The sequence below is a fragment of the Anopheles stephensi genome, chromosome X, assembly GCF_013141755.1.
Source record: "Anopheles stephensi strain Indian chromosome X, UCI_ANSTEP_V1.0, whole genome shotgun sequence".
Classification (NCBI taxonomy): domain Eukaryota; kingdom Metazoa; phylum Arthropoda; class Insecta; order Diptera; family Culicidae; genus Anopheles; species Anopheles stephensi.
The window spans coordinates 19,769,820-19,785,968 of record NC_050201.1 but is presented as its reverse complement, the minus strand read 5'-3'; the positions used below and the strand labels follow the sequence as shown (position 1 = coordinate 19,785,968).

Sequence of the window (16,149 nt, the reverse complement as noted above, 5' to 3'; positions counted from 1 at the left end):
GAAAATCAATTTGTTTGGTTCTCCGACTGGAATCACGCTCTTGGTGAGTCTCATAATTGTTATTCTCTGCATCATATCAACAAACCGAAAGCGGAACATAAATATAAAAATGCCACCCAAGATTGAACTGCTTGAGAAAGCGAAAACGTATGCCCAACAACCAGCATCGTTTCATACCATAAACAAGCTTTGAGGACAAAGTAATTTAAGAGGAGAGGAGTTAGCACAACCCGCAAAACCGAGCATCAAGCGAGCGCAATATAACATAAATATCAACATCCGAGCCGAGAGCACATTTTCTGCAACGCAGCATAAAATGTGTCACCAACCATCGTCGATCGAATCATGCTCGAATCATGATCGCTGTCAGAAGTAAACATCGATCGCCATCGGATGACGCAGCTATAAAACATCGCAGCCCGCTCAATCATCGGTTCTTTCCTGCATTCTCCAGACACCGAGACGGACCGGCGTGAAACCCATACCGAGTAGGATCGCATCCCGCGTTCACGAGTTTAATTAAGAGTTGTTAATAAAATAGAAATAACTTTTTAAAAACTCTAAACCCGTGAGTGCGTTACTAACTCTTGGCAAATCGGTTTATTTTACCACCCTTGATTTGAAATCAGGATTTCACCAAATCGAAATGGATCCTGATCACCAAAAAAGACTGCTTTTTCAACGGCTCTAGGACATTTCGAATTCACAAGAATGCCTTTTGGCCTGAAAAACGCTCCGGCAACATTCCAAAGGGTTATGAATAATATTTTAACAAATTTTATCGGATCGATTTGCTATGTGTATTTGGATGATATTATCATAATCGGGAAGAATCTAGAAGATCATCTAGACAATGCTTCAAAAATACTTAAAAGATTAAGTGATTTTAACCTAAAAATTCAATTAGATAAGTGTGAATTTCTTCGCCGAGAAACATAATTCTAAGAAGAATTCTTAGGGCATGTTATTACTTCAGACGGCATTAAACCCGATCCAGACAAGATTAGAAAGATTAAAGATTGGAAGCTTCCACGAAGTCAAAAAGAAATAAAACAATTTCTAGGACTCGTTGGTTATTACCGACGATTTATCAAAGACTACTCAAGAATTACAAAACCTCTTACCAAATACTTTAAAAAAAGATAAAGAAATAAATGTAAGTGACAAAGAATATGAATAGGCATTTGAAGGATTGAAAAATATTTTAGTCTCGGATCAAATCCTATCTTACCCTGACTTTCAAAACCCTTTTATATTAAAAACCGATGCAAGCAATTACGCTCTTAGTGCCGTTTTATCACAAGAAATTGATAAAATCGAGAAACCCATTGCTTTTGCTAGCCGTACCCTGAACAAGACCGAGTTGAACTATTCCACTACAGAAAAAGAGGCTTTAGTCATCATGTGGGCAGTAAACAAATTCAAACCCTACCTTTATGGTAACAAATTCACTTTAGTTACTGACCATAAACCCCTAGTTTTCATAAAAAATTCAAGCAAGAATGCTAAATTGCTTCGATGGCGTTTAGATTTGGAAAATTATGATTACGAAGTTGTATATAAAACAGGAAAGACCAACGTAGTGGCTGATGCGCTCAGTAGAAAAGTCGAAATAAACGCTAACGGAATAGAAAATAGCGTTACGATAGATAAAGTATCGCTGGAAAATAATTCCAGTTCTGCTGACACAATACATTCAACCAGAACATCCGATGATTATTATTTACATTTAACAGAAAGAGCCATCAATACTTACAGAAATCAAATTATTTTCAAAATTACAAATTCAGAATCTGTTGTCAAAGAGCAAATTTTCCCAGGTTACACGAGGACTACTATTTGTTCAACATCGTTTAATACTAGCAAAATTACAAATTTTTTGAAAGATCATTCAAATGGAAAACAGAATGCTTTGCTAGCCCCTGAATGTTTACTAAATGTAATCCAACATTCATACAGAAAGAGCTTCTGCAATTCAAACTGCCATTTCGTTATCACGCAAAATATGGTTGAAGACGTGACATCAGAGACAAGGCAAGACAATATTATACGAAAAGAGCACAAAAGAGCACATAGAGGTATGACAGAAGTTGAAAGACAACTTAAACGCTCTTACTTTTTCCCAAACATGATTAAAAGAATCAAACAGCTAATTAATTCATGTACAATTTGTACTCAACATAAATACGAGCGAAAACCATATAATATAAAAATTTCCTCACGCCCAGTAGAAAACGGTCCGTTTCATAGAGTCCACATGGATATTTTTGGAATGGATAAACATTATTATCTTTCTTTAATTTGTGCATTCTCAAAGCACCTTCAGCTCATAGAAATCAAATCCAGAAACATGACGGATATTCGCAATGCCCTTTCACAGTATTGCAGAACTTTCAGACCACCCAGAAAAATTATTTGCGATCATGAAGCCGCTTTCACTAGCATTCAACTTCAAGAATTTCTATCTAACTTTGGTGCCGTCATCGAATTCGCCTCGTCGTCAGAGTCGAATGGACAAATAGAAAAAATTCACAGTACTATTATAGAACTTTTTAATACAAACAAACATAAATTTAATGACAGTCCATCGTCAAAGATAGTGCAAATAGTGAACTCTTTATACAATGATACAGTGCATACAGTAACTACTTTCTCTCCAAACGAAATCATTGTCAACCCAGGTTATACGACGAATCCTGCAGAAATGACTGAAAATGCGAACAAAATTTTTCAAGAAGTCACAATAAGGCTTCAAGAAGCTGCTAAAAGAATGGAAAAAAATAACGAAACAAAAGAAAATCCTCCTGTTGTAAATGAAGGAGAGGATGTGTATATTAAGAAAAATACAAGAAAAAAACTAGACCCACGCTTTTCAAAAGCAAAATGTTTGCAAAATCAAGACAAAACTATCAAAATTGCACCGAGAAAAGTAAAACGTAGCAAAAATAAAATTCGACGCATAAGACATTAATTATACATGAAACTAATATTACTTTATCTTTACAGGAACAAAATAAGGATTGGGACCTAACACTGAAGGCATACCAGTGCCATAACTATCTTTTTTCTCTTTCAGCATTCTTCCGAAGAAGGCAATAGTCCGGACGATAAGGAGTCTTATTTTTATGAAAACAAATAAGTTTAATATCGTGAAACATAACCATTACAACGTTAAAAAAAGGTAGAGAAAATGAAATTATTAGGGTTGATTTTCATTTTGATGCTATGTAATACAAATGCACAAGAACTAAAAATAACAAATTTAATAGATCAACCAATTCTCATACTAGAAAAACATCCATGTAAAATGCAAATAGGTAACATTAACGTAGTTCATGAAATCAACTTAACAGACATCGAAAATACTATAAATCAGTTAACTCAAGTTGTTTACAGACCAACCAATAGTTCCCTATCCATAATCGCGAAACATAAAATCAGTAATTTGCATTCAAGTTTAATTCACATAAAACCAAGGAAACGTTTAACTAGGAGCATAGAAGCTATAGGGTCGGCTTGGAAATGGATCGGAGGAAGCCCAGATGCTCATGACCTGCAGATTATTAATAGTACAATGAACGAACTCATTGAAAGCAACAACATGCAATTTCTCGTCAACGAACAACTCGGAAACAAAATTAAAGCATTTACAAGCGAGATGGAGCAACTCATAGTACGGAAAAACGACATCGTTCTGAATGAATTTGACATGTTGATGGCATTGATCAATATAGATACGATCAACAATATACTAGACAATATACTAGAAGCGATATCGTTGTCTAAAATGTCAATAACAAGCATCAAACTATTGTCTCCTCAAGAAATCGCCATAGTAATACAACTTTTAGCAGATCAAGGAGTTAAGACAGATGTTCCCGACGAAGCCATAACTTACGTAACACCTAAAATCGCAGTTAATCGTGAGAAGCTGTTGTTCATCCTTAAGGTCCCTGAGTTACAAAAGGATGAATCAAAAATAATTGAAATCTTTGCGCTCAATCACAATAATTCCACAATTAAACGATATCCGAGGAACCTTCTGCAATACAAACAGAAACTATACACAACAACAAAACCAGAAGAATACGTGCAAAAATACGCCTATGCTTTGGAATTTAAAGACGAATGCATTTATCCTATGGTAATGGGGAGAGAAAGTAATTGTATAGTAACTCCGCAATACGCAAACACGTCGATGCTAATAGCAGATAATCTCCTGTTGATTGAGAACGCAGACAGACAGCTCATCAAATCCGATTGCGGCCCTAATGATAGGATACTGACAGGAAATTTCTTACTCACGTTTTCAAATTGTACAATACAATTCCAAGATAAGAAATTTACATCAAAGGAAATTCATGTAAAAAATCCTTCAGTATCTGGAACAACGTTCAACATCGCAATCCATCGGAAAGTTGTAACAACACCTTTGGCGTCCCTAGACAATAGAACATTGACAAATCGCAATCACATCGAACACATCTACTTGGAACAGTACAAAAACGTTACTTGGAATTGGAGCCTGTTAAGTGGAATTGGAATTTCCACTGCCGTATCTATAACCATGATCATTATTGCCTATGTCTATTTCAGTCACCTCGTCTCTGCTATTTTATCCCAAGTCGGAAAAAGGAAACACCGCATTCGGAATGAGTCCCGTAGCCATCGTAGTGCAGATGATACCGTGGGAAGTTCGAACGCGTGAGGGCACGCTTTTTCACCCCCCGGAGGCGTTACGCATAATAAGACACCGTCAAGTCGCCACGCGCGCACTTTCCGACGCGCATGTCAACAGCGAGCTGGCAACCGGACCCGACACGTGGACACGCGCTTCCGCTCCACGACAGCCGCTACCAGCGAACCAGCCAGGTCAGCTTAACGCCAAAGCGGGTCATTTGCAAAATATTCCAGCCGATTTTAATCAGTTACGATTCAGAGATCAGGGAATAAAGTAAGCTTATTTCCCTGATTATTATATATATATATATATAGTTATGTTCGGCTGACCTAACGCTGTGCCACCAACACCATCATATGCGTCAACGTTCGGCAACGAGATCGTTTGCCTCGTCCCGTCAGCTTTTATCTCGTCGCATGAAGAGCAGATCGGGTTTAGCATTCGAAGAGTAAAGATCGAAGCAATAAAGCAAACGTGGTTCCAAATCCTAACTGGCGCAGCCGTTCGGGCCTTTCCTAAGTGTGTTATCGTATGTGTTAAGTGCAGTGACCTGCGGTTTACCTCGTGGTATCATCCGGTAATTGCCATCTCCCGACCCGTGGACGATTTGCGGTGATATCCAGGTAAATAATTTAACATCATATCGACGGCTTAGAGGATTTTAATCCGGAGAAAGGCAAGTTACCTACTCCCAACGAGGTAAGAATTGTGATTTAATAGCTTATGCCTAGATTTCAACCCTTTCCAAAAGTGAAAGCACTTTCATTTGTGAAAAAAATGGAACCAACCGATCTCCAGAAGTTTTTTGAAAATTTTTCGGCCATGGAGCAGCGCTTGAATGCCCTCCATTTTACAAAATGGCGAATTATTACATCAACTAGAGCAGAGCATCGAGTGGCTACCAAAACGATCTCTTTCGCATACCGGATCCTGTGAAAAGTATTCCAATATTTGATGGGAACAAAAATCACTTGGAATCATGGATTGCCACGGTGCAGAAAACGCTAGAAATGTATCGACCGATTGTTTCTACGGCAGTGTACTACACTATGTATGAACAAGTGATTGTTAACAAAGTGGAAGGTAGAGCTAGAGATACGTTGTGCGTTAACGGTAACCCAACGTCGCTTGATGAGGTTGTGCAAATATTAAACGCGTCGTTTGGTGACAAAAAGGATCTGGCTATGTATCAAACCGAATTGTGGTCATTGAAAATGGATGATAAGCCAATTCATTTGTATTACAAGCGCACAAAAGAAATTGCCCACAATATGAAGTGTTTGGCTAAGCAGAAAGAACTGTACCGTAATCATTGGCAGGCAATAAATGATTTTATTGACCAGGAATGTTTAGCCGCTTTTATAAAAGGGCTAAACAAGGAATATTTTGGCTACGTTCAGGCAACTAATCCTGAAAATTTGGATTCTGCAAATTCGTTCATGTGTAAGATACAAAATTTGGAACAAACAAAAAAAATGCTTCCAACTCATGCTAGTACAAGTACTCCTTATCAGAAAACGTGTTATTCCTCGTTTAAACACCGAGATCAGCTACCTTTGTCCAATACTAGCGCAAACAATAAGAGCACGCAGCCGCTACTGAGTGATAGGAATAGATACGCTACTAGGGACACTCACACAACTTACCGCTCACAAAAACTAGGTAGCGATAGACAAAGGTACGCACCAATGGATGTCGATGATTCGACAAGATCTGGTTTAAAAGTTTTTACACACACTAGCCAAGATACAACACTGGATGACACCGATAATCATGAAGAGCAAAATTGTTATGGTGGTAGTGTAAATTTTCAGGTGGTCTCCACACCTACCTGTCGGAGGTGAACGCGATAAACGGCCTACCATACATACTATTGCAAATCAACAACAAATGTGCAAAAATTTTAATCGATAGTGGGTCGAATAAAATTTTTATTTCGCCAAATTTTTTTCCGAAATCAATGATAGAACAATGCAAACCGATATCGATAGCAAACAGTAATGGGAAACATCGCACGAATGAAAAATTTTTGATTTTTACGTAACATTTTTCATTTTCAAATTTCACAATTTCTTCGACGGTATATTAGGATACGAAAGCCTTTCTGGACTCCATGCCGTTTTAGATATGGGTAAAAATAAACTTGTTTTTCCCAATACCAGTATGAATTTGCATATACGAAAGATGGAACCAGAAGTACATACAATCGCGGCCAACACTGTAACACGAATCGAAGTACCTGTGTCACACGGGAACGGTAACGTGCTTTTACCTGACAATATTCGCATTAACGATACCGTTATTCATGCAGGATTGTATGTTGCTAGAAATGGAACTATTACCGCACTTGCATGCAATTTTGGAGAAATGGTAAATTTTTTTTGGACCAAACCAGCAGAAGCTTTTGCAGTGGAAGATATTACAGAAATTAATTATTCAGCACAATCCTCTGACCCTATCCTAAAATCTGAAATAGACAAAAATATTAAAATGGATCATTTGAATCAAGAAGAGAAAGAACAACTCCTAACAGTTCTTCGCAGTAATATATCAATTATTCCTGCAGATAGAGAAAAACTTTCTTGCATAACATCAGTTGAACACAGAATCAACACGGTTGATAAAATTCCGGTGCATTGCAAGAGTTACAGGTACCCACACATACATAAACCTGAAATTCAAAAGCAGATAAACGAAATGCTAGCTGATGGTATTATACAGCACTCTATTTCGCCTTGGACATCACCAATTTGGATAGTACCAAAAAAGCCAAAATCAAACGGTGAAAAGCAATGGCGAATCGTCGTTGACTATTGTAAGCTCAACGAAAAGACAATCGACGACAAGTATCCGATTCCAAATATCGAAGAGATATTGGACAGGCTAGGTCGAAGTGTTTACTTCACTACATTGGACCTAAAATCGGGTTTCCACCAAATAAAAGTAGACCCAAAGGACAGACCGAAAACTGCCTTCAGCACAGAAAAGGGCCATTTTGAATTTGTTCGAATGCCATTCGGTCTCAAGAATGCACCATCAACGTTTCAAAGGGCAATGAACAACATTCTAAACGATTTAATTGGTACTTGTTGTTTGGTGTATCTAGACGATATTATTGTTTTTGGAAATTCGCTGCAACAACACATACAAAACTTAAACAAAGTACTTTGCAGATTGAAACAAGCTAACTTAAAAATAAAAATAGATAAATGCAAATTTTTAAGAAAAGAATGTGAATTTTTAGGCCATATTGTGACACAAGAAGGCATAAAGCCCAATCCAGATAAAATAGAAAAAATTCTTTCTTGGCCTCTTCCAAAAACAATCACGCAAATTAAAGCATTCCTTGGAATTCTAGGATACTATCGCAAGTTTATCAAAGACTTTGCTAGATTAACTAAACCGTTAACAAATTTTTTAAAAAAAGACGCAAAAATTGTACACGATGAAACATTTTTGAATTGCTTTAATGATTGTTAACAGCTATTAGTAACGGATCCTATACTAAAATATCCTGATTTTTTCTAAAAAAATTATTCTTGAAACAGATGCGAGCGATTTTGCATTGGGTGCTGTATTCTCTCAAAAATTCGAAGACTCCAAAGAGCACCCCATAGCATACGCCTCTAGAACACTTAATGATACAGAAAGTAGATATTCTGCAACAGAAAAAGAGCTTCTTGGAATAATTTACGCTATAAAACATTTTAGACCTTACATTTACGGCAACAAATTCGAAATACGAACAGATCACAAACCTTTACTTTGGTTACGTCAAAAAAATGATTTAAATCGTAAACTGTTGCGCTGGAAATTAGAACTAGAGGAATTTGAATTTGAAATCAAATATAAAAAAGGAATTACAAACAATAATGCAGACTCGCTCTCGCGAATAGAGCCAACAACGAACGTTCATGTATCAGAAAGTCTAATGACACAACACTCATCAAACACAGACGATAATGATTATATCCCCAGTACTGAAAGACCGATTAATGAATTCAAAAATCAAATTATTTTTGAATAGTGTAATGAAGACAGCGTAGAAATTCTTAAACAATTTCCTAAATTTACTAGAATTATCATTAAAAACCCGTCTATAACAAAAGAAATTTTATTTAACGTAATTAAAAAATTTGCTTCGCCCTGTTGTCTAAATGGGATATATTGTAACACAGACGTTTTAAAACTTCTCCATGAAGTTTACAAACAGTTCTATTCTAGGGCAAAATCTTTGAAGTTTCGTTGGGCTCAAAAAATTCTAATAGATGTACCGGATGAATTAGAACAGGATCAAATTATACAAACATATCACGATGCCAATCATAGGGGGATAACCGAAAGTACGAAACATCTTAGAAGAAAATATTTCTTTCCTAAGATGAAATCCAAGATAGCAAAATACGTAAACTTATGCATCTTGTGCAAAAAAAGCAAGAATGAACGACATCCTTACAAGATAAAATTCAAGCTAACAGAAACACCTAAAAGGCCACTAGAAATTGTGCATACCGATATATTTATCATAAAAGATAAATACTACCTAACATTCTGTGACAGATTCTCACGATTAGCTCTCGCGGTCCCTATTCAAACACGCAATACTGTGCATATCTTGAAAGGTATGTCCACATTTATTGCAACAGTAGGAAAGCCATCCCTTCTTGTAATGGACCAAGAATGCAGTTTCAAATCAATTGCTGTTCAATCGTTTTTAAATGACAATTTGATTAAGTATCATTACACCTCCGTAGCACAATCATCATCAAATGGTACAGTAGAAATTGTTCATAGAACGATTCGAGAATTGCATAACATTCTATCACAAAAAGAAAGCACTAAAGATCTGTCTGAATCAACAAAAATTAATATCGCTACTTATAACGATTCGATTCACTCCGAAACAAACTTAACACCCAATGAATTGTTTCGAGGAGTAAAAAATGATCAACCGATTCCATCAGATTTAGACACACGGATAGAAATGAAAGAGAAAATGTTCGCAGAATACCATAGCAAAATGCACGATAAAAAACAAAAGAAATTGGAAAAATTGAATGAAAATAGAGAAGAACCAGTAGATTTTTCACAAGGCGAAACATTATATTTGCGGAAAAGAAACAACTTAAAACACCAAGAGCGCTACAAAGCAGTCAAAGTATTAGAAGACAAAGGTGTGAATTTTATCGATGATTGTGGAAGAAAATATCATAAGAAAAAACTGAAAAGAAAATCTTTGATGAAAATTAGCTAAGGCATTAGAATTGGCATCACATGAGAATGTTTTATAATCAGATTAGTATAAAATAGTTACGGTCATTTATTATTATTTATGTTACTATTAGTCTTAAGCTTCTATTATAACGTTTAAGAAAAAAATACGGAAGGAACCATGTACAAACATAATATGTAACATCATTATGTAATGAAAGTGCCGAGGACGACACTTTTCTACCCCCGCGAGAAGTTATGTTCGGCTGACCAAACGCTGTGCCACCAACACCATCATATGCGTCAACGTTCGGCAACGAGATCGTTTGCCTCGTCCCGTCAGCTTTTATCTCGTCGCATGAAGAGCAGATCGGGTTTAGCATTCGAAGAGTAAAGATCGAAGCAATAAAGCAAGCGTGGTTCCAAATCCTAACTATATATATATATATATATATATATATATATATATATATATATATATATATATATATATGTGGATGTGTAAGGAGGAATCACGCGATGACTTGCAAGGGATGTGAGAGTGTGTGAGTGAACGCGACGGTGACAATGATGTAGGACGTGTGACGCGGAGGCAGTTGCAATTGACCAGCCGGAGTGTGCAGACGAAAAAACGATCACAGTCTATCTTATCGAACACCACTTACCAATATTACAATAAAGGATTGAACTTTCAAACTGTACAAACAAAGTCCGCCTTTATTACATGGGGGCTCGTCCGGGATGTGCGTGATCTCGATATAGATAAAGTGAAGCGATCAAGCGACACGAGAAAGGATTCAAGTGAATAACGACGAACTAACGACGAAATGGCGACGGTTGACGAATTGTGCGAAAATTTCACCAAAGTTGGGTTGACACGCGAGTGCGAAAAGCTTGGTTTGCCAGCCATCGGTGGAAAACGAGATATCGCGAAAAAAATCATTAACCATCGGAACATGACGAATTCTGGAGGTGAAAATGGTGAAGACGATCGCGATCCACAGAAAGACGGCGTGTGTGAGAAAGACGACTCACACACAGAAGACGCTGAACGTGGAGTTGTCGGTAGTTGTGAGAAAGACGGCTCACACTCCGATAACGAGGAACGTGCAGAAAGAGACGGCTTTAGCACCAACGGCGAGGACGACGAAGCGGACAACGACGACAGTGAAGACAATGAATCCGATGATATGTTTCAGACGGCAATTCGAACCAATACTTCTACACCGTTAGCAAATCGACTACGCGCATCACGACGTACGAAGGTTTACTCTTTCCGCGATATGGAAGAGAGTATTGAATCCTTTGGTGCGGAGGAAGGAGAAGACGTACGGTTATGGTTGATGCAGCTCAAAGGCGTGTGCAAAGCTGCGCGATGGGACGATGAGCAACAATTAATAATGTGCCGAAAGAAATTAACTGGTACCGCGAAACGTTTTGTATTTTCGCTTCGGAGCAGTTTCAGCAGTTTTAAGAAGTTAGAACAAGCGCTGATTAGAGAATTTGCACCACGCGTACGGGCAAGCGATGTACATCGTGCGTTGACGAACCGTAAGAAGAAGAACTCAGAGTCCATCCGTGATTATATTTACGAGATGCAACGGCTAGCGCTCCCTATCGAACTCGACGAACCTAGCCTCTGCGAATACATAGTAAACGGTATTACGGACGATGAGCATCACCAAACGATTTTATACGAAGCGCAAAGCATCGAACGGCTTAAGCGGAAACTACTGAATTTCGAAAGAGTGATGAAGGATTCCAAGAACAAAAAGAAGCGCGACGATTTTGGAAACAGAAAAGAGAAAGCACGTGAAAAGGAAAACAACACAATGAGCAAGAAGCGTAGTTGTTTCAATTGCGGTGAAACGTCACATGTTTCCGCGGATTGTCCACAGAAAGGTGCAGGACCTAAGTGTTTTTCGTGCAATACGTTTGGGCATCGAGCGCGCGAATGCAAGAAAGGTGGCACGAGTAGCCAGAAGGAGAAACAAAATGTGTTGATTTGTGGACCAAGTGTAGAGCCAAACCATAGTGAGCACCCTCCTTCAAGTGTAACTAAGTGGGAAGACGAATTTACATCGAAGAGGTCATCTGAAAAGCAAGTGTGGCTGCAGAGAACGATAATTCAAGTGAAAGTAGAATCGGTAATTATTGACGCTTTGTTTGATACCGGCAGTCCAATGAATTTGATGACGCATTACACATATGAAAAAATCGGAAAACCCTGCCTAAGTACCACTACAATGAAGCTAAAAGGTTTTGGTGGCAACGAAATTGCTGCTGATGGTGTGTTCCAAGTAGATATGTGTATCGACTGTCACCAATACCGTGATGTGCTTTTCTATCTAGTACCGAATAAAAGTATGTCTTTTGCGGCTGTGCTCGGAACGGCGTCCCTTCAGCATTTTGATGTAAAGGTGACCACGAACGGTGTGCAAGTGTTAAAGCGAGAAGAATGCGAAATTATGGACATTATGCTGTGCGAGAACGAAATCGATGTACCGAAACAATATGCAAGTGAAGTCAAATCCCTAATTTCTAACTACGTGCCGTGTGAAGATGTAAAGAGTACCGTGGAAATGAAAATCCTTCTCGAAGACGAACACCCGGTGCAAACCAATCCAAGGCGGTTTGCCCCGAAAGAAAAAGAAGTGCTAGAAAAAACAGTAAACGAGTGGTTGAACGCAGGCATAATTCGGGAAAGTAACAGTGATTATGCGAGTCCTGTAGTGCTAGCGAAGAAGAAAGATGGTTCTATGCGAGTGTGTGTAGATTACCGCGAGCTCAACCGAAAGATAAAGAAGGATTGTTTTCCGATGAGGAATATGGAAGACCAAATTGACAAGCTACAAGGGGCAAAAGTATTCACAACGCTGGATTTGAAGAACTCTTTCTTCCATGTGCCGATAGAGAAGTCTAGCCAGAAGTATACAGCGTTTGTGACACATACAGGCCAGTACGAGTTTCTACGAGCTCCATTCGGCCTGTGTAACAGTCCTGCATGTTTTAGTCGTTTTGTAGCCAACGCGTTCCGTGAACTGATCAAAAGCGGTGAAATATTAGTGTATGTGGATGATTTGATCATTGCGACAAATAGTGAAGAAGAGAACATTATCACGTTGAAAAAGTTGTTCAAGGCTGCCAGTGCAAACGGAATTGAGTTCAATTGGAAGAAATCTCAGTTTCTTAAGCCCGAAGTGGAATATTTGGGGTTTGTTATTAAGGATGGTACCTATAGCATTTCGCCCGATAAATTAAAAGCAATAAATTCTTTTCCGGTGCCAAGAAACGTGAAGGAGTTACAAAGGTTTCTGGGTTTGACGAGTTATTTTCGTAAGTTTATCGAGTGCTACGCGATAATGGCTAAACCGCTAACAGACTTGATGCGTAAAAACGTTGAATACGAGTTTACAAATATGCATTTGAATTGTTTTGAAAGATTGAAGAAGTGTTTGGTGTCTGATCCAGTGCTGAAGATTTATGAACAAAAAGCTGCGACAGAGGTACATACGGATGCTTCAAAAGAAGGTTACGGAGCAGTACTGCTACAGAAGGGCGCTGACGATCATTTCCATCCTGTTTATTATATGAGCCACCAAACGAATGATGCAGAGAAAAACTACAGTGCGTACCATTTGGAAGTATTAGCCGTTGTGCGAGCGGTAGAGAAATTTCGTGTCTATTTGCTTGGAATACCTTTCAAAATAGTAACAGACTGTTCGGCTTTTCAACACACCTTTAAAGCAAAGGAACTTTCTGCGCGCATAGCTAGATGGGCTTTAATGTTGGAAGAATATGATTATAAAGTAATTCATAGACCAGGAACGTCAATGAGGCATGTAGATGCTTTAAGTCGAGCTATTATGATTGTAACGAATGATCCGGTGGTAGAGATGATAATAACTGCGCAAAAGAAAGACGAAAGAATTTCAGCCATACGACAATTATTAACAACACAACCTTATGATGACTACTGTATGAACGGCGAAGTTGTGATGAAGCTGGTGAAAGGTAAGGAAGTTATAGTCGTACCTGTAGAATTACAAGGTGAAATTATAAGAAGAGCCCATGAAAACGGACATTTCGGAGTGCGTAAACTGGAAGATATGATAAGTCGTGATTATTACATACCGAATCTCTCAGAGAAGATAAAGAGGAAGATCGAATGTTGCGTAAAGTGTTTGATTGCGGAACGTAAAAGAGGCAAGATAGACGGAATGCTATATCCAATAGAAAAAGGAGAGGTGCCGTTTGACACCTATCATGTTGACCACGTAGGTCCGATGGCGGTTACGGATAAAATGTATAAATATATTTTTGTTGTGGTGGATGCGTTTACCAAGTACACGTGGATATATCCGACGAAGACTACAGCTTCCAATGAGGTTATTCAGCGATTGCGTAATCAAAGCGAAATGTTTGGAAATCCACGAAGAATAGTAAGCGATAAAGGATCTGCATTTACGTCAAACAGTTTCAAACAATATTGCGAGGAAGAGAATATTGAACATATTGAAATAGTTACTGGCGTGCCGCGTGGCAATGGACAGGTCGAAAGAGCAAATCAGGTGATACTAGCAATGTTGACCAAATTATGTGTAAACGATTCACGAAAGTGGTACAAGCACGTTGGAGACGTACAAAAATGGATTAATTTGAATGTACATCAGTCGACTAGGGTCACACCTTTCCAGGCGATGTTTGGGGTGACAATGCGGCATAAAGAAGATTTGCGTTTATCGGAATTGATGGAAGAAATACGTGTAGCACGATTTCACGAGGAACGTAGTGCTTTAAGGGCTCAAGCTAGATCAAGTATCGAAAGAGCTCAGGCTACACAAAAACGAAATTATGATCTACGTGCTAGATCATCAACAAAGTATGAAGTAGGAGATGTAGTTGTGGTACAAAGAAGCCAATTCAATCCAGGAATGAAAACTGCACCACAGTTTTTAGGTCCTTACAAGGTTGTAGAAAAGATGCCCAATGATCGATATAAAGTAGAGAAAATTAGTGGCGAGGGCTCACAACATACAACGACAGCTTCTAGCCAAATGAAGAAGTATAGAGTAGAAGTGACTAAAGAATAACATCCGAGGCGGATGAATTGTCAGGAGAGGCCGTGTGGATGTGTAAGGAGGAATCACGCGATGACTTGCAAGGGATGTGAGAGTGTGTGAGTGAACGCGACGGTGACAATGATGTAGGACGTGTGACGCGGAGGCAGTTGCAATTGACCAGCCGGAGTGTGCAGACGAAAAAACGATCACAGTCTATCTTATCGAACACCACTTACCAATATTACAATAAAGGATTGAACTTTCAAACTGTACAAACAAAGTCCGCCTTTATTACTTATATATATATATATATATATATATATATATATATATATATATATATATATATATATATATATATACATATATATATAAATATAAGTTATAAAAGCAAACTAGTATAACTAGTATAACTGGTACAACATTGTAGGACAATATTGTACCATGTTAGTGTAGTACTATTTTCACTCGTACGCACTCTGTACCTGTCATAGCGCACACGAGGAACACCAGTTCTCTTCTTCTGCCGACGGTTGCAACGAGCACTTCCGTTAACTCATGGATGGATAATTTCATACCGTATTTAAAATTGAGTAATCGTTTCGGCTTTGACATGAATTTTTTGATAGATACTGGGGCGAATAAAAATTATATAAGGCATAATTGAGTCAAAGATGAAGATTCCTTTCAAGTATCTCCATTAACTGTTCGTAGCGTAAATAAGCTGTACAAAGTGGACAAATACGTAGCATTTAATCCTTTTCCCAAAATTCCTTCATGTCGTAAATTTAATTTCTACATTTTTTATTTCCATCCTTTTTTCGATGGCTTAATAGGTTACGAAACATTACGAAAATTAGAAGCTGACATATTGACAAAAGAAAATGAGTTAGAAATTTCTGGTATAAAAATATCTATGCTTCAAAAATTTTCCGATTTTAATATTATTACTTTGGATCCTTACAAGATGCATATTGTACCCATTACGGCCTCTAGTTCTAATGGTGATTTTTATTTAGAAAAGGAAGAGGAAATTTTACCAAACGTTTTTATTCTACCTGGATTGTATAATGTATTGAATTCGAGAACACATGTTCATATGTACAACAACAATAATGTATCAAACACAATTAAATTTATACAGCCTTTTCAGTGCAACCTAAATAATTTCGAAGTCCCAATACATACACAGGA

At 38.0% G+C, this 16,149-nt stretch overlaps 1 protein-coding gene across 1 annotated transcript; it reads left to right on the top strand.

The window, feature by feature from the left end:
* The first annotated feature begins 10,646 nt into the window (after positions 1-10,646).
* On the top strand, positions 10,647-15,235 carry LOC118513324. Its single transcript, XM_036058935.1, has 2 exons — positions 10,647-12,621; positions 13,735-15,235. The coding sequence occupies exons 1-2, from the start codon at positions 10,720-10,722 to the stop codon at positions 14,983-14,985; spliced, it is 3,153 nt and encodes a 1,050-aa protein (XP_035914828.1). The 5' UTR covers positions 10,647-10,719; the 3' UTR covers positions 14,986-15,235.
* Positions 15,236-16,149: the final 914 nt, after the last annotated feature.